The 20288-nt window shown below is 38.0% G+C and overlaps 1 protein-coding gene across 7 annotated transcripts in view; it reads left to right on the forward strand.

Moving 5' to 3' along the window:
• Positions 1–20288, forward strand: part of ctnnd2a (catenin (cadherin-associated protein), delta 2a) — a 229647-nt gene that overhangs the window by 162125 nt on the left and 47234 nt on the right. For 6 of the 7 annotated variants that reach the window (XM_081601622.1, XM_081601618.1, XM_081601620.1 and 3 more), the window contains 4 exons: positions 3493–3679; positions 11674–11791; positions 14338–14520; positions 19619–19792. In XM_081601622.1, the coding sequence (XP_081457748.1) occupies positions 3493–3679; positions 11674–11791; positions 14338–14520; positions 19619–19792 (662 nt within the window). The remainder of the gene's footprint in view (positions 1–3492; positions 3680–11673; positions 11792–14337; positions 14521–19618; positions 19793–20288) is intronic. The other variant, XM_081601621.1, reaches the window with a different exon arrangement.

Here is a 20288-nt window from a genome sequence, read left to right on the forward strand (position 1 = left end):
AAGTGTGCGAGAGAGTTGGTGGGCATATGTCAGCCTCACAATTGCCCAATATCACTTCATGGCAGACGCATTGATCTTCTTCTCAGAAAGAAACCGAGCTTTGTTCTACAAATTGTATATGGTTGTTTTCGGTGGCGGGGAGAGATTTCCAAAATAATACAAACCAGAACCCCTTCCTCTTGCATTTGTGAATCGTGTCTTGCACAAGTACATACAAATGTGTTCAAATTTGTGCAGGTAAAGAAACCCAACCCAAGCCGGGAGTCAGGATTCTTGCTCTTGCTAATCAAAGGCAACACAGTCTTAATGTGATTGCAATCATACCCTAATCAGCACTTGACAAATTGCCCTACACAGAAACCATCAGAGAAACAGATGGACAGAAAGAGACACAATTTAACCGAGGTCAAGTGTCCTGCTGAATCTGTGTGTATGTTTGCATATATATATATATATATATATTTTGCATTAGATTGAAAATACCAAGTTGTTGGCAAGCAAAGAGACGAGCAGCAAAACAACAGGCTTAATAGAAACAGAAAAGACGAATGCTGCAGCCGTCATCTCACAGATAAACCCTCTGCACAAGCACTTGATTGCTGTCTAACAACTGACGAGGTCACAGTTATCATCCGGTTTCTCTTGTCCTCCCAATGTCTCACACAAAGATACGTTTTTACCGTTTGCTTTCAGTAATCTCTTTTCCTTTTTTCCTCATAGATGTTCTCTTTGTTTTTAATGTCCTTTAAAACATTTTGCTGAATATTTGCCTTATCTTCTCCACTTTTGAATTTTCTCTCCTTTCAAAAAAGAGATCTGACGATGCTTTAAATTCTCCACCTAATTATGAAATAGAAACCAAAGCCTAGGAATGCAATGTGATTTTTTTTTATGTTATTCATTTACATTCATCAAGTATAAAGATATTGATGAGCACAACTCCTATTGGTTTTGATCGTCCAAGTTTGCGACATCCACTTTTGTAGAGCTTATCCAGTTTGTTACCCAGAAGAACTATTGGTTGTTTACTGCTTGACAATAAAAAAAAACAATTCCTAGGTAAACTTTAGATAAACTTTATTCAGCTGAAGTCTGAGTCCTGACTAATTCAAAGCAAGACTTTTACCAAGGAACTCTTGTGACATTTTGTTAAAATGTAAACCTTAAGCCAAGTATGAGTGGACTGGAAACTATGTTCACTTATACGGCATCCACCTCCACACTGTCCAATGCCTGTCAGAACAAACAAAGGAAATCACTCACTCTCTTCGGTCAGACAGCCTGATGGCCATTGTAGAATGTAGAGGGTGCTGTGCATGAGAGAAAAATATATGGTGTCAAAGATTTTCAACAGATCTCTCCCTCTTGTTATATAGTGTAATGTTCACATATATTAAAATTCTTTGAACCTTTAAATTTAGTTTGGAAATCTGTTGTTCCGATTTTGCGTCTCGAATATATAAGATGTTAGACCCACTCCACAAGGGTCTAACATCTGTGAGAAGGGACATCGATGTCAGGTGTTTTATCTTTGGGGTTCTGATTGTTGTCTATGCTTATGAACTAGAAACTAGATTAGATCTTGGAGTCTTCAGGTGGTGTCCTGAATCTGGGGTTTTCATTGTGCTCATAGAGAACTTCAGTGCCAGTGTAGCCAAAATTGGAGCTACCTGGAAGGGTTTGATTAGTAGTAACCTTCCTGTTTCTTCTATAAGAGGTTCTTAGTTATTAGATTTCTATTCAAGGCATGCCATGTCTCAAAAAAAAAAAAAGAAGGGGAGAAAAAAAAGATTTCCAATAGGTGTACTTGGTAACAAGTCACCTTGGGTCAAAGGTCGATAAAGATTTTGCTTTTATGTAGTCAGACCTGCATCAGAGCTGTCAAGTGACTACTACCTGATGGTAAATAGCATCTGGTAGTAGGGGAGACTCCACAATAGACTTGATAAACTCTTGTAGAATCCAGATGGACCTTGGTCAGAACCTCCAATGCAGACACAGTGGCTTGAAGATCTCTGGTGCCTGTTGTGATGGCAAGCAGATGACTTGTTGGAGTAAACTGTCGTCTGAAGAAATAGTCTCTATGGGCTACAACATCTTCAATAATAACCTTTCAACATTGCTTGCATTTTAGACAACCAGACTTAAAGTAGTATGCTTTGTTTACATTTTAATTGCCCCAGCTTTAAGCGATTTAATGAGAAAATCACTTTCCCTATATCTCTGACAGCATTAACAAATGATGAATAAATACAATTCTGTAGTATGTTTCAAATGGCAAATAGCACTGTGTGAGGCCGTCCGCTGTTTGAATGGTAGTTGACACTAAATGACACGTGTCACGTTGACCCTGTAACATCTGGTGCCTGACACCAAACCAGCCTTTAGTCGCAACATGGCTCTTTTAGTGTGCCATGGTAAATGAAGCGGTGTAAGCTTTTTTTTCCCTCTGTTCTGGTTGACATTTTCTCATAGCCATCACTCATCGCCTCCAGCCTCTCTTTTACTTTTGTCATACTTTTCATTTTTTCTACTTTTCGCCCTTTTTTCTATGTGTACCGACTCCAAAGTTTTTCATTCATGGCTATGTGTGCGCCTGTTCTCTGCTGCTTTCATCCTGGTCAAAAATAATGGGTTCAATCATCAAGTGCTAACTACTACGTTTAAGATGATGATGGTGTTTGTTTGTAGGTTTACTGCATACGACGGTGCCTCAGTTGTCAAAAGTAACTAGGGGCTATCACTTGCCTTCAAAGAGCTTCTGGCACACCATCTGACAAGTAGATGAGAAAATGTGCGCACGTGCGTCTATAATGTTTGCGATTAGATTATATAACATAATTCAGATGGCTGGATAACTCTTCTTATGCAGTTATAGTCACTTTTTTTGGGTACTGCTGCATTGCTTCCTAGGGGGTATTAGTGCTCTTGAGGGAAAAGTGCAGTAAGTAATGCAGACAACTCTCATTTTAAATTTGCAGTAAGATTCCACAGTAAAAGTCAAATTGACAAACTAAAATGCAGTCAAGCCAAGTACCAACAACTAATCTACTTTAAAAAAAAATCTAATGGAAACATAAAATCTTAACTGTTAATTAAACTGGTTCTTTTCTTCATTAATATCCAACATCAGAATAAAAATGTATTCGTTGTAGCTTCTTTTTTGATCCGGTCAAAAAAGTAGATCAGAAAGGAGCAGTTTCTTTATCTAGAAACTGCTCCTTTCTGATCTACTTTTTTCAGTTTCTAGATTTTCTTTTACAACTGTTGTTGTACAACCTTGCATACAAATGAAGATTTTATATTCTTCATAATATCTTGTTTCTTTGAAATACCTGTTTTCTTTTAAAACGAAACAAGAAATTGATATTTTGAAATCAATAGTTTTCTCAAAATCATGAACAAATGTAATTTTTTTTTTTTTTTTTTTTTTTGCAGAATTGAGAACACGCTTCCTGATGCCTATTTTGTTTTCAACGACATTACATGCAGGTGTGCTGTGGAACCTGTCATCGTGCGACGCCCTGAAGATGCCGATTATCCAAGATGCACTTGCAGTTCTGACCAACAGCGTCATCATCCCGCACTCCAACTGGGACTCATCTCCTGGTCACCTCGATGACCGCAAACTCCACCTTCATACCTCCCAGGTGCTGCGCAATGCCACAGGCTGTCTCAGGTAAGAGATGCAATTTGCATCGCTACCGCTGCTAAAACGTCTTAAGGCATCCATTATAGTTTATAATTTGTTTATGTGCAATGAAAACGTGTGTGTTAATGCATTAAAGACATAATCATGGCAGAGTAAATTTATTTACAAGCAAAGGAACACATTATTAATAAATGTACATGAGTTAATGTAGTGGAAAGTATATAAAACTGCAAGATACAGAGGTCTGCAAGATACAGAGGTCTGTGAACCACAGAAAATGAGTTTTGTACCTAAACGAGTGTTATGAGCTACAGTTGGTAAACGTCTAAACTGAACTCATTAACTCAAATTACCTTAGATATTTTTTAATGGAATAAGATGTTTTTCATTGCAAATATTACATAGTGATCATGCTGCCGTGTGTGTCATTTTTAATTATGGCACCACTAAGAGATTAGATCACTAATTCACAGCTAAAAAATAACTTTGTCATGGTGTCAGACTCTAAAATTGCCTATTAAGGCAGATTTAGTTAAATGAACTCTTTATACCTAACGCAGAGAAAGTGTTGGGTTCAAATCTCTGCCCTGCCTGTTTTTATTGTGTGTGTTTAGTGTTTGAATGTGCTCCGGTTCATATACAGTTTTCTTTAGGTGTGTGCGTGCGTGTGTGTGTGGTTGTCTGGGATTGACTGGGACCTGTTTGATGTGTATCTCACCTTTCCTCAATGACTAAAAAAAAATAATAATGTTTTTTTTTTTCCTACTTTTACCATGGAGTGTTCCACCTTAAGTCACAAAATTGTTTATAGGAGCTTTGTGCCTGTGTGTCGGTACGTAAAGATGCGGGGGAAGATAGATGATGCTGTCACTGCACTGTTCACCACTCTGAAGCTACAGATGAAATGTTAAAGGAGAGGATGAACTGGAAGCAGAGGAGAAGGTAAAAATTGAAGGAAGGATTTAGCTGCGGTAAACACTGAAGGGGGATAAAGGAGGTGTGTATAGCTGCTCACCAGCGTTGTATCCCATCTCACTATCTTTTCGAAGGGTTAATGTAACATTAGACTACAGTGTTCAGGTCTTTGTGTTTCACAGCTCAATTTCAGACCTCTCACCTATCTCATTATTCCTTTGTTGTGAGCGCTTGTGCTGTTGTGTATTGCATGGGCACTCTTGCATATGTTTCTGTACAACTCTGTCTATTTTTCCTGAGTGTTTGTGTTTGAGCTCGTATGTACAACAACCCTAAGTGGCACACACACACACACACACGCACACACGTACAACACACACATCAAAACAGACATGCAAAATTCAAGTGTTAGAAACACTAACAACAGAAAGCACACCTGGAAGGAAGTCACAGTGAGTCAACTGTTTCCTATTATTGGTTTGCGTCTTTGTGTGCTCACTTTCTGCACACCTTCAGAAGTGTGTTCATGCTGTTGTGGTAATACTGCTCATTAAACCGAGTCACTCCTCAAGGGGGTGAGGGGGTGACTAATTCACGATGACTTCTATATGCAAATGTAGTCAACTAAAAAGTCATAGAGCTCTTTTGTTCGCCATTTCTCTCGCAACCCTTTTCCTTGTATTAAACTGAAAGGCTTTACTGACCACTTGCACTACGAGAACCGGGATTGTGTTCTCCGAGTTTGTCCTCAGCCAGATACTGATTGTAGGTGTTTGAACACGGTATAAAAGAAAGCATTATTCTGTGTGGTTTCCATATCTTTCAGTAAAAAACGCTTTAAGTGCCCACAGATTGCTGGATTTTTTTATTTTTTGCCAAGCAAGAGACGATTCACAGTCTGCTCTTTATGAATTACACACACTGTATGTTATTTATGTATTTTTTCTGTACACATTATGCACCCAGCAAAGGTTGATTCCTTTCAAAAATTCACATTTAAGCCAGTTGTGGTTTTTCTTATTGAACAATTATCAGGACGCATGGTCAGAAACAGCTGCGTTTCCGCATTGCTTTCCTTCATATTCATATCAATTTCATGCATTTGCACTGTCATCCGGTTATCGCCTTCTGCCGCCATTGTGCTCTCAGTCACATAGAGACATACACACACAGTCAGACACTCGCACAGCGCCACCACACACCAGTTGTTTGAGACAGCCGTCAGACTGACATTGTCTGCTCGCCATCTGTCTCGGATTCACTCGTAATCTCATTGTCTTTTGTTTCATTTTGCTAAATTGCTACGAGTAAATTTGATTGATTTTCTTTTACATTATTTGTCGGTGCATCCATGAAAAGAAAATATGTCTGATTTAAAAAGTGTAATAGAAAAACGTATGTAACTGATGGCAATCCAGCTTTTGCAAAAACAGAATATTTTTTTCCCTCAGTTTTATATTCTGAAAAATAGATGTTTTCCACACTTTAAGCTCATTTGTCAGAAGTCCTAGGAGTTAACTGACACATAAATAGTTACTCATCAAATATTTTCTGACACTCATACGTGCACTAGGATTTTTTAATATTTTTTTTATCTAGTTGCCCATAGCAAAATTCATCAGAGTAAAACAAAGTCACCCTTATCTTGAAATTTGAGAAATTCATTTCATAAATCCATTGCCAGTTTTGAAGAGGTTAGCTGTTTACACCACCAGAGCAGCATACTAATCCCTCCTGTTTAATAAATTTCTTATTACCTTATTCTGCTGATTGTAATCACTGCTAATGGGTCACGCAGCAAAAACGCATTCAGTCGAAGTAAGCAGCTGGATCTAATCAACTGCTGAGCAGTTGTGTTCAGTCTGACACCTTTGCTTGTAAAAGTAGTCTTGCTGTTTTTTGAATTGAAAACCAAAAATATGTGATCTAAAAATGTGGAACTTTATTTGAATTCCTTAGCAGGAACGTTGTCCTAATTTCCAAAAGAATGATGATGTTTTTTTATGCAAAATCCCAGACTTATTATTTCAGTGCTGTCATACTTAACATCATGTTTTAATATATTTGTTTTGGTTCAGTCATGTCGATATGTTTCAGTCTTTTATATGTTATGTTTTATAATAGGTGCTAGTTCTCTTGGGACTGTGATTACTGGTATTCTAAAGCTGTTTTGTTCATGATTCAACTGGACATTTTAGTTTCCAGTCTAATTGGTTACAAAATGCATTATATAACCTTTTAGAAAGAACAGAAAGATGCACTCTATTGTGATCATCACAGGCCAAGAGACTGAAGTCAGCCATTCAAATATATTTATGTCTATATGGTAAAATAATAATAATAATAGTCTGCCTAAAATTGGTTTGCCCTTTTCCTGGTGTTATTAGTAGAGCTTTTAGCTTTGTTAGTGAAGTCATGTGATGCAAACTGTTTTACCAAGAAACACTTTTTGCTTCATGCATTCATCAGTTTTCTTCATTTTGAATGAGAGGAAACTCTGCAACTATGTGGAAGCAATAGCATTTTACGTTTTATGCTATCTGTCCATTCATATAAAAAAAACATCGAGCAACTCTTTACGTCATCATTGGACTGTCTTGCTATTATAAAGGCACTCAAGCTTCCTTCACCTAAAAAATAATAAAACTGAGGTTTTGGTACTTGGGAGATGAGATCTTCCCAATACCTCTCTGTCATACAACATCTCTCGTGTGAGAAATCTTGGCATATTCTTTGACAACTTATTTAAAATCACAAAGCAAGTTCAGTTGTCAAGATGAGCTTTGTCCAGCAACAAAGTTGAAGCCTCATCTTTTTCCTTTGGATATTGAAAGATTGATGTGGCTTGTTCAAAATACTACTGCTCACCTGTTAACAGGAACCTGAAAATAGGAACAACTGCAATAATAGTTTTTCTCAATCCATCCATCCATCCATCCATCCATCCATCCATCCATCCATCCATCCATCCATCCATCCATCCATCCATAAGGTCACAATCGTTTTGTTGCATCATGTTTAAAGAATCTTCTAAAGCACCATACGCCCATAGGAACAATTAGGTCCAACAACCAGTTGCTCTCATATGTCCTACCAAAAAAAGTAAGAGGTGATCATGTCTTCTCTGTTGCAGCAGAAAAACGGTGGAAAAAATTACCAGTTAATATAAGTGCTGCTCATAATATCTTGACTGTTTCTATTTTTTACAATATTTCTTATTTTTTAAAACGATGAATTACTTTAATCTTGTCTCCTGCGTGTGTTTTTACCAACTCCCTTCAGTTATTTGGTCATGCTGTGCAGCTCTATACTTGTTTGTGCTTTATAAATAAAGTTAACCCACTGACAGTTCAAATCAAAGTAAACGATACATTTTGTTGCTCAATAGCTTAAAGAGTCTGAAATGTAAATTTATTAGCCATGCAAGATCTTCCTGTGCTTCTCTACTTTCAATGAGGAATTTGAGAAAATACGAATCATAAACATGTACTGCGTATACGTATTTGGATGACATCGCATGCCTTTTTTTCCCCTGTCTCATTTAGCTTTAATGCTGTCTGCTGTGGTATCAGTCCAACCGTTTCACCTTAACAGCCCTGCTTTATTTGGACGCCAAACAAACGACTGCAGGGTTTCCTGTACTCCCAGCTTCATATCTTGGATGAGGCTTATTTTGATTTGTTATATATATGGATGAATGACGTGGTTTCAGATTACAATCAGATGAGTTTTGAATCATGATCAACAAGCCTTGCTCTGGTGTTAGCTGGCTCTAGGCACTCCCGGGCACTGTGGTGGCCAGACACAACTCTCTGCCTTCAGCAAGCGCCATGTCCTCTGGCCAAATGTCTTTCAACATTGAAGGTTTTTGGCAAAAAAAAAAGAAAAAAAGAAAAGTGTTGTAACGAGACAATTAGCCAACATTTTGTGAAACAAGTAAAATTTTTCCATTTGATATGCTGGTCATAAAACTGAAAATACATGCTGCTTTGTTCAGAACACATTAGCATTAAAACTTATCTCAAGTATTTCTTATAATTGCATCAGTTCTGTTTGAAATACCCCTATTTACTTCTGGGCACCGAGCCCTACCCATTCGGTCTTTTGGATGACTTCCTGAGTTGAATATCTACGTGTCATCACCAGTGCATGTTTGTGCATCTATAATAATTTAACAGATATGTAACCTACCATGTACATCTCCAGCATAACAAAACCACACATTCAAACAGTACCTCCATTTTCTTGCTCTTCTATCCACCTCCTGTCTTTGTTGCTTAAACATTTACTAAGATGAAGTGTTTGCACTGTTCTGTTGTTTAATATTGACTCGACAGACACTTGTTACTGCTGAGCACCATTTCATGGTATGCTTCGTTGTCCATTAGCATTCAAAGCGAGGGGAAGTAATTTGACCTTCTCTCGGAAGTGGGAAGCCACGAACGTGACGTTTTAATTGAGTTCTTTCTCTCTTCTCTGTGTTTCTTTTTTATTTATTTATTTTTGTCGGCACAGTTTCTGAATAACCTAATTTCATAGACTGGCAAAAACAGCTGTGATCTTTATTGTGCCAGCATGACAGATTTGCCTCTTTGTTCACACCACATTGTCTCATCTGTTCTGTTAAATTTTATCTTAAGAGAATAATATTTGAACTGCTCTGACTAAATGTTAATGATTCCTCTGTTTATTCCCTTCCGTTGCTTGCGTGTCGCTTTAGCAGAGGTCTGCAGCGTAGATGGAAATTAATTACTGTTTTCTTTGATTTGAAGCTAAGCTCTAAGATGTCTATGGAGTCTTTTATCTACATTCAGGTCTTCAACCTAAGAAATAGCTGACTTGTTAGTGCAAATCCACATTCAGCTGCTCTGCATTACCCTGATTTACTGTATAATTAACCAACATGTACATCTGAAGATGTGATTTGTGACCCTTAAAGTAGAAATGCGATTACTTGGCACCTTATCATTTATCTTAATTTTACAAGACCGAATTGCGCTGTTTGATTTTGCTGTGCGGCAGAGTTGACAATAATTGATTCTGCTACATAAAACCATGCAGAGGAGGTATATTGAGTGGCTGTGGCATTTAGGTTTTCAGATTGCTTGGAGTCATTTATCTCCAAAGTATTCTTTCAAGACAGTCACTTACATTTTGATCTCCTCAACGGGTGCCAAAGGCATGATTTGCAAACTGACATTATTAGACGGTTCTAGTGCATGTTTTGCTCAAGTTGTGTGAAAGGAACTTGTCTTTTTTTCTTATTTTTCTTTTTTTTTTCCCCTGTACAATGGATGTTTTCACCTTAAATAAAACCAAATATGTATTCCTTTTAAAGTTTCACTACTGCTTTGTTATAGTCAGAACGATATTTGTGGCTTGAGAAGTTTGACTCGAAATTTTATGCCTTCTGTCCTGAAAGTACATCAGTCATATGTAATACTTTTTAAGTCATGTATAACATAGTTTGTGGAAGCACAGGGTTTTGTAAGATAACAAAAATATTCATTGTAATGCTTGTTAGTTTCATGTGTCTAAAACTGAAAAATTCTATCCATTATTTCCAGAGATTTTTGTTGTCGTTTCATTTTTTTTTTTTGGAAAGTATTGACCTGCCAATTATAGGACCAATCAGAATTCTCTTCAAGAATTATAACAAATTATATGAATTACATTTAAAATATTATGTCAGGTAGGAATTTGTTGTGTAACCAATGGGTTGCCGGTTCGAAACCCACTTGCTTTACCTCCTAGTGGTGACTTCTGTTAGTCTTCCCAGTGCAGTTGTGGCTACATTGTGTCATACACATATTTCAGCATCTGAAATGTGTGTGAAATGTGTGTATGCTTTGGAGTCCTCTGACTTGATAAAGTGCTGTTGAAGAGCAGGCTATTTAGTAGGGAATGTCATGCTATTTGTGTAACGTCAGAGTTGAAAAACGGCTATGGTTAAGGAGTTTACATTGTAACTCTTTAGCTTCTAATGTTGGAAAATAGCATGGTTAGAATTTGCAACATTAAACAGCAGCAAATGTATGCATTCCCTAGAAAATATAGATCCTTACCCTAAATCCTGAAGGCTGCCATCCTTTTCAAATCCTTCATGCCTGATAAGCTCAGCAGGACAAACAGAACAACCTTCCTGCAGTATATTCTGTCTTCTTGTTATCTGCCTAAGCCTGGATCTTTGCCGCGGCACCATTAATGGCCTGCAGACACATTTCCTTGGAAAATACAATTTCGTTTTAAATAACATCTGGCAATTTTGTGCTTCATCTGACTTCAATTTTAGACGCCTTAAAATAGCTACCTTTAAATAGCTACCTTTAAATTATCCTACCTTAGAATTATTTTTTTATACCAATGAGTGTCGGTGCGACGTGGTGTGTTCACTGACCATCGACCAGTAAAACAAATTGCGCGGTTACCAGTCTGTTTCTCTGTGTATTTCTTTTTTTTTCTATAGATCATAAAAGCAAGGCTTCCACTAATAATAGGATACATAAAACTATCAAATTACTCTAACATTATATGGTGTGTGTCTTTTTGAATTAAGTGACTTTTTCCCTTTTTTCTCTTCAAGTGTTTTAAACTTAGATATAGGCCTGTATGGATAGTCTGAGATGTTTGTTTTTCTGTCTTTTGACAAGTTTTAATAACAGAATAGAAATATATTTTTTGTCCCACAGTGGGACATTCAGGTGAAACAGCAGCAAGTGACAGGATATTAAAACGTGTAGGTTCGCACAATGGTAAACGTATTAAAATGTATAGATTTTAAAATTAGGAGTAATGAGGGAAAGATTATAACATAAAATACTCTGCAGTTATCAAAAGTAGCATGCGCCGATCCAAAGACTACAGACCACAACATTCGAAAATAAAAAGTGAGATGTGTAAATTCCAACAAAAATATTCAAAATCAGTATAACTTTGCAAATACCAGTATGGATGTAAATTCTTGAGTTTACTGGGAGCAGTGATGGTTACAGAGTCGAACAGCTGCTGGGAGGAAGAATCTGTGATCATATTTAAAATTTGATCAATCTTATATTTTAATCTTTTTCTTGTTTTTTTTTACATGGCTTGTTTTTGGTGTGTTTCAGAAACGTAAGCTCAGCAGGTGAGGAGGCGCGACGGAGAATGAGAGAGTGTGACGGCCTTACAGATGCTCTACTCTACGTTATTCAGATCTCCTTGGGGAGCAGTGAGATCGACAGCAAGGTATTTATTAGTTTTCCTCTGAAAATGTTGGCTTTTTTATGCACAAACTCTGCATTTCATTCTGAAACATTAATCATTTAGTCAGGGAAGCAAAGAGTCTTTACACTACTTTGTCATACCAGAAACACTTGTACAACCTTCAGAGTAACCTTTGAATAAAACGAAAGTACAGCTGAATGTCCCCTCATTTGCCAATTACCACTAAGATAGCTTTTTTTGTTTGTTTGTTTGTTTTAAAGGAGTTTATAGTTCAGCAAGCCAAGTTACAGTTTTTATATGTAAAGTATTAGAGCATTTGCTCCAGCCTATTAATTTAGCAGTCAAAGTTGAGTGAATTTGTGTACATTCTGCATTTTTCTGTCTCAGAACACATTCATGTTGGCGTGCAGTATATATAAGTGTGTGGAGGCCAGTCAATATTACATAAATAGTGCTTTGGTTGGCTGACTTTTCAAGGTCTCCCTGTCTTCCAGCCTTTTCTAAATGGCCATCCTTAATCACTGTTTAACCATCCTCCCCTCACCACTGTTTGACTGCAGTCGCCAGAGGACTGTCGTTGCCTCAGTAACAAAGACTGATTGGCAGATCAGCCGTCTAATGGTTTCTGCTACAACAAACATGGACAAACTCTGTTTGTCCTCCAGTTCCATTTTCTTGTTTTTTCGTCTTATTCTGGATCATACGTTGTGCTACTCGAGCTGTTGTAGAGTTTGGTGTGCCTTGTAAATTACTTACAAGGAATAAAACATCACAGTGACTAAAAATCTCAATTTCCTCAATTGCAGGAAATTCATATAAATTCAAACTGTAGTAATTTCAAATTAAATGTATTTTATTTACATGAAATGCTATGTTCTTTAGAGTCTTTAGTTGAGTTTAGTTTTGAATGGGAGCTCGATCAATAAATCAGAACAAACATTCAGGGTTCCTAACTATGCAAACATTTTCAGACATTTTAATGAAATTGTACATCAGGATCAAAAAAGGGTATTCAATCGACAACTATAAACTGCCAAAAAATAAATTTCTTTTCTTTTTTTTCATTAAACACGTGGCATAAAAATAAAAGCTGTTCTACACTAGTATATTTGTATATTTGTACAAAGTAAGACAAAGTGTCCTAACGATATCCTAACAATGTATCAATTGTTTCCTTCAGTACTTTTTCCAACCACTTACTCTGAATTTTGATGAAGATATTTAACATTAACTTCCTTCTATGCCATGTGTGTTTCTTTATAAAACCCTTCCTTTTTGATAATGATAATCTCTAGACGAATTCAGAAACTAGTAACATACGTTTCTCAAGTTTGACCCGTTCATCCTCAATATATTTGGCTTCATATGACCAGACTGCATTCCCTCGTCTTTGTATTTAATCGCAGGAGCAATTAAAACAGAAGGACCCAGAAGCCGAGTACAACATTGTCTGTCCATCGCATTATTGCTTTCGTTATTGTTTGTGTACACACGTATTATGTGTATGGTTTCGTGACTCATGGGAATGTAAGGACAAAAAAGAATGTGAGGGTATAGATTCATAAACAAGGACACGCAATAAAAAAGACCAACATGTAAACAAGTAGCAAACTTATTTTCCTGAGAATCCGATAAATGTTGCACATGGTAGCTATGCCGATCCATACGTGACCCCGGTTTACTCAGCTTCGAGTAACACAGAACCGTCCGCAAGTGTCTTTGCACTCTATAGACCTTGTATGCTATAATAAAGGAGTTCAGAATAAACGTGAAACAACAGATCGAAATATGAAATGTCACCGTAAATTGTAAATTAAACACAACTTCTCCAACATCATTCTGTAATAGACTGTGAATAGAATTTCAGACATGACTGCAGCTCACTGGAGTGAGACATTGTTTTTCTTTGTTGCATCTCTTGAGGCTGTTCAATTACACTCCTTAGTCGTCTTTGTGTAAACCAACGGTCAGACTGCGAGAAGATTGATTATTCGTCTTTGATCATTTCCACTCCGCTGATTTGATGACTCCCCTTTCTCAGCGATACACAAACGCGCGCGGCTACGCAAAGTCTCGGAAGCGCGCTTTTAAGAATAGACATCAAGCGTTGTAAGACATGGTTTGTCCGTGTACGGGGGGACACACACTTCCTCACAGGCACGGCGACTTTAGGGTTTGCCTCTGCACCGAGTGTTAAATGAGCTGTGTGATAATATATTGGGTTTGTCATTTTTCCTCATTTACTTGAGTTTTTCTAATCTCATTTCAAAGTCAGAGCTAACAAAATGCAGAAAACATATTACCTGTGAGATTATGGACGTCGTTTGGTTTCCCATCTGTCTTTCTCATGGGTGTTGCCTGAGGGTTTATATTATATATGAGTGGATTTTTTTTTTTCTTTCTTTCTTTCTTCCTTTCAAGCGATGCCTTGTTTTTGAACTTCCTTTTATTGTTTTCAAACAGATCTTTCATTTCAACTTTTGGACTTTAACCATTTATCTTTTCTTCGTCTCATCTTCCTTCTCCCCACACCATTTCTCTTCCTCCTGCGTTTGCTTTATCTCTAGACTGTAGAGAACTGTGTTTGTATTCTGAGGAATCTGTCATACAGACTGGCTGCTGAGACATCCCACGGCCAGCAAGGTGGTCTCGAAGAGCTGGATGGGCTGCTTTGTGATGCAAATGGATGTGAAGGGGAGAGCTCCGGTTGCTGGGGGAAGAAGAAAAAGAAAAAGAAGGGAGCTGAGCAGGTAAAGGGCAGAAGTAACAAAGTGATTTGGGTTCAAATGGTACATTAAACATGTTTTTTGTCGTCATGTCAGTGTAAAGAAACGCGTGTTTGGGCGACTCACGGAAGTTCATCACGGCTCTGTGTTTCATGCAAGCAGATGGAAGTGGCGATTGGCTTTAAAGCAGTTTTGACATTTTGACATCAGGTTTAGTTTAAACCCATCTATACTGTTTCAGTTCCACCTTGGTTCTTTTTTTTTGGTGTTTTCCTCAGATATTTGGGTAACACACTGTACATGGTGGTGTACATGGTGTACATGTACATGTACCATGTACTGCTGCGGAACACAGCAGTACATGGGCTACCACCACATTGATTTTGTAATTTAGTTGTAATTAGACTGCAAGAACTTTCCCCAGGGACAAAAGAATTTTGCGGGGCCTTTTACCTCACCATCTGTGTTTCTGAATGAGGAGCAAAATAAAATACTTTGATCCATCTGAGGAAGATTTTTTTGGGGGGGGGTAAGAAAGACTTGATACTCTGCTTCCCTGTAGGACAACGATTTTTAAATGAGTTTGCTTTTAAGGATCTATACTAAGATTATTCCAGAAATAGATTATTTTCCTCCCAGCTATTTAACTCTTGTGATGATAGTTTTAATAGAAGCAGACAGAGTTCCTGACATATGATTGAATTCACAGCTTATAATGTTGAAAAATAAATAGATGTGTCTTGCATAATTTGTTCCCTCATACATCGAGTTGTTTGTTCTCTTAACAGCCTCTTACCTCCTTCTTCATTTTTTGTCAAACAGACATGTAAGAGCAGCTTTATATGATAAAACAGAAAGATGCTGTGATCGACTGTCCTTCTTTTAACAGGGACATGAAGTAAATAACAAAAAATAGAATGAAAATGCCGGATCGCTGTGTACCCTTCAAGCTGAGTTTGAAAGACTTGGCTTTTTAAATAATTAAAACCAGTTTTGCACAGTTAGTTATACTTTACATTATTAAACATTTTGAATCTGAGCTTTTGTAATAGGATTATATTCCTCAAATGTATCCATTATTTCCACAGTTCATGCATTTCTTATCCACGCTGTGAATGTGGTCTGCCGTTTTTGGGGACACCCACAACGTCAGGCTTATTTTTTATTTTTTCCACTTTTTTGTTCATATTTAAAGTCAAAGGCTTTAATTTGTAATTGTTTTTAACATTAGTGGTTACCTCTAGTTTTGCATTTACGAACATTTCGCCTGCATAACTCTGATATATGTGACCCAAAATATATGCAACTAATTATGCCACCCATTTCCTATACAGTTATTTTTTTTTATGAAGAGAATTGCTTATTAAATACGCTAAAATTAAGCATTAAGAATAAATGGCAACTTTGCTTCAGGTATTTATGGTTGAAAATGATCAGCACAGTTGACCTTTCTTGAAGCTTTTAAGTTGCATGAAAACATAAAACAAGCCCCGGCAAGAGGGCTGACAGTAAGTTTGTTTTTGTTTAGGGTTCACATTTCAGTTTCATTTTTTTGAAGCACCGACAGTTTGCTCCAGGGAGGTACATGAGGCATCAGTGTAAACCTTTCTTCAAAGAAGGTTCTAAGGGTGAGGAGCTGATGACAGACATTCAGTGTTGACATATGAGGGATAGAAACTAAGAGACTGGATTGGTTATAATTATAATTTGGTTTTGGAACCAATTACATTACTGCTCTAAAACTATAGGAAAAAAGCCTGTTGCTCTTGTTCTGTTTTCATTTTGACCAGTACTGTCAACTCGACCAACTAACGAGACTAATCAGAGGTTCAGAACATATTCAGCAGGAAGCAATGAATGTCTTTTAAGAATCTGCGCTGATTGATTCTAGCAATATTTGATTTGGAATGAAAAAATAATAATTTCATTTAAATATTAGCAACAGTTGGTCCATAGCAAGTTCTTGCATGAACTTCTGCACCCAAATACAACTGCTGGACTTCACGGAAATTTTGAAACAAATGTTATTCCAAGAGTTCAACAATAGCATCACCAGAACTTCTTGAATCAAGTCAGCAGTTATTTGCTGGTTATTAAACCACACAAAGGAATAATTCCACTTTTCATGAGTGTGTTGCCTCTGTCAGAAGCCTTCCCCGATTGAAAACAAAAATATGCAATCTGCAACTGTTAGCTAGGCCATGCTTCTGCCCATTAGTGCAGCATATTTCCCTTTCCGTTTTGAATCCATGATGCAAACATCCACACATACGCTTCTGGTTTGCAAAGACATAATCTGTTCAAATGTCCCTGTGGCTTTTCCCTTTACCCGTTAACTGCCAACATTGCAGCAAGAATGCTCTGGGTTTGAATCCCAGTTTGGAGTCTTTCTGCATGGAGTTTGCATGTTCACCTTTTGCACGTGAGGATTCTCTCCAAAACCCAAAACATGACTGTTCCATCTGATTCGTCTCTCTAAATTGCTATGAGTGCGTGGTTGTTTTTTCCCTGTGTGTTCACGTGTTGCGTTGCGATGGACCGGCAGCCTGTGCAGGAGGCTACCGGAGATGGGCCGTCCCACCCCCCACCCCCACCCCCCGTGACCCTGCAAGGTTGAATGGGTATAGACAATGGACGGATGAACTTCCCTTAACATAGCACTGAGGCTCTGTCTAGATAAAGGCATTGAGGACATCACCGGTTTACTTCTGCTCCACTCCACCCGGGTTCAGTTTGACTGACAGCTCAGCCATACCTGGAGAAAACCTATCAGATGTCTGGCAAGGGAAATTGCTGTGCAGCTTAATCATGTGACCTGCTCTGTCTGTCAGCAGCTAACAGGGTGCACCTACTCAACACAGCAGGGCATCAACCCCCGATTGTCTGCACACACACAAAGTGCAAAGCAAAAATCATTCAGGGCATAGCTAAGAGGTACAAAGGCACTTTGGTTTTTTGGAGGGTTTTTTTGTTGTTGTTGTTTTATTATCACTCATTGCCCACCCCGGTTTGATGATTCCAAGGGCAACTGCCCACTTTGCCTCCATCAAAAGCATTCCTGTATACAATACCATCTCGGACACAGAACAATGTGAATTACTTAACATTTTCTGCACACATTAGACTTTCACACGCCTTTTGATTTTTTTTTTCACGATCAGAGAATCTATGTATAGAAAAAAAATAAACGCATTCCCCGTCTTGCGCACTCGATAGAAACTCTCTGAAGTCGCACACTTGCCCAGTTTACCTGGAGACAAAGAGGAGAAGGGAAATCAGTAGAGCAAAGCCGAAAGTGTTGACAGAAAGATGAAAAACGCAGCAGTCTGAGGGGTAAGGGTTAGAATAAAAACAGGGAAGCAAGGACGTAGAGATCCAAGCAGAGAATTGGGAAAGGCAGACGGAGAAAAAGGGACAACATAATAAAGAAATATGAATAAAGTGGAGGCAGTGAGGTTTCTCCTTGTCTGACAGAGGTGTGGGAAGAAAAACCAAGGCAAAAAGAAACAGAATTACAATGGGTCGGAGTAATGTTTTCAAGAGATAATCTAGCTGTTCGGAGAATCATAATAGATGTTTTGGTTATGTTTTTTTTCTTCTGGAATTTGTTCAATTCCAGTAAAACTACACTGCTCAAAAACATAAAGGGAACACTTAAACAACACAATATAACTCCAAGTAAATCAAACTTCTGTGAAATCAAACTGTCCACTTAGGAAGCAACACTGATTGACAACGGGGACCCTCGTCGGGTCAATCAGTGTTGCTTCCTAAGTGGACAGTTTGATTTCACAGAAGTTTGATTTACTTGGAGTTATATTGTGTTGTTTAAGTGTTCCCTTTATTTTTTTGAGCAGTATATATATTTACAGACTTAAGAAAAGTCTTCCTGCAACTGAAAAAATCTCAAGATTGAGACATGGTAAAACTGGCCTGTTTGTACAAATGAGTACCTCCATTTCCAGCAGTGCAATTCAGCCAATAAGAAACAGATATGACTGTTGGTTCTTAAGTATATTTGCTGTCATCTTTTGTTTTCCTATATCCTAGTATGTCATGTTGCAGCACTGTGTGCAGCTGCCTCTGTACCAGACTGTCCTGGATGCCTTTTAGGTGACTGTAAGGAACAATATTTTTCAAGTTGCTAAAGACGACGAATGACACTCTCCTGTTTTTTTTTTTCTTTTCTTAAGTCAAAAACCTCTTTAGCTTTCCAGCAACAAAAGCAATGCAATGTATTCCTTCCCAGCACAGAAGAGCTGTTATTTGTTCAAAAACACTGCAGCAGTACAGTTACAATTTTGTATTATTAAGGAATGTTACTATGTCTAATAACAACCTTCTTCAATAATACAACATTGTTGTTATTGAAGAATGTCATTAAATAATGGCACATCCAATGAATTTCGTATCAGCAGGCTAAGCACACAGTAATTATGGTAAACATAGAAACCGCAGACAGAAGCTGCTAAAAACATTGGTGTGCAACACGTATGTTGAAAATGAAACGTTTTCCATGTGAAACATGCAAAACAGATGGCAACCGTCACTGTTGCTTGTTTGTTACAATTAAAATTTCACTAAACACACACAAATGTCATTTACATAAAAGCTGGAGCTGCTTTAAAAAGGTCTGATCATGACTGACGCACCAGTCAGAGATTCTTCTGATCACCGATTTCTGTGAAGCTCTGACCTGCAAATACTGATTGCTGATCATCATTTCTCTGTAATCACTATAGGCAACAAGAGGACACTTTTATTTATGTCTTAGCAATAACATGGTTACCGTAAAATAAAACTGTATTTTAAAAACAGCCCAAAATTACAGAACTCTGTCGGTGTCTCTCAAAATGTACAAACACAGCAAAATCGTTTAAGTTATGGGAGCAGTCAGTCTTGCAACTAAACTAAAGAGGCCTCTGACTGAAGGCTGCTGCTGTATGGATTAAGAAGCATGCTTAGCTTCCTGTTTTCTGCTGACTTGTAGCATCGTGTATTGTGACAGCCTTTGGATGCTTCCACACAGCAACAAGCTGGCCAGTATGAGCAGCGAACACCGTTTCTTGCTAAATATGAACTTAAATTACAACTTTGTATCATTTGCTCTGATCTTTCGCAGTGGGATGGCGTGAGTCCCTTTCCCGACACAGCCGAGCCTCCCAAAGGGGTTCAGATGTTGTGGCACCCCACCATTGTCAAGCCATACCTCACTCTGCTTTCTGAATGCTCCAATCCCGACACGCTCGAAGGCGCCGCCGGAGCCCTACAGAACCTCGCTGCAGGCAGCTGGAAGGTATCCACAGGCCCGAAATAGGAGTTCAGACATATTTTTCTTTGTACTCGAAATCGATATCTACTTCCCATTTGATTTATTAAAATAAGATAGTGCTTTTCATTAGCTTAATCTCCTCTTCGAACCCATTTTCCATTGTTTTAAAATGCCACGTGTGTAGAAGGGATTATCGGCGAGAGGTGTGATGAAAATTAGAATTAGAATGGTCATGCTGAGCAGGATAAATACATTTTTTTTGTGGGGGGGGGATTTCAAAGTCCTATTGTTTCATAAGGGGTCACGTAAACAAGCACGCTTAGACAGGGGTGAGGATTTGTTCTTGAATGAAACGGTGTTTCCTTTTACTCCCGCAGAGCAGAAAGAACTTCCACTTATGACAAAGTCTGTCAAAACAATATTGCATTCGCCCGACAGCAGCACCCGGCTGTTTTATTAGATCTTAATCTCGGGGATTTTGCGTTATGAACCTTGTAATATTATTCCGAGGCAATGCACA

The sequence above is a fragment of the Poecilia reticulata genome, chromosome 20, assembly GCF_904066995.2.
Source record: "Poecilia reticulata chromosome 20, P_reticulata-male-v2, whole genome shotgun sequence".
NCBI classification, from domain to species: Eukaryota; Metazoa; Chordata; class Actinopteri; order Cyprinodontiformes; family Poeciliidae; genus Poecilia; species Poecilia reticulata.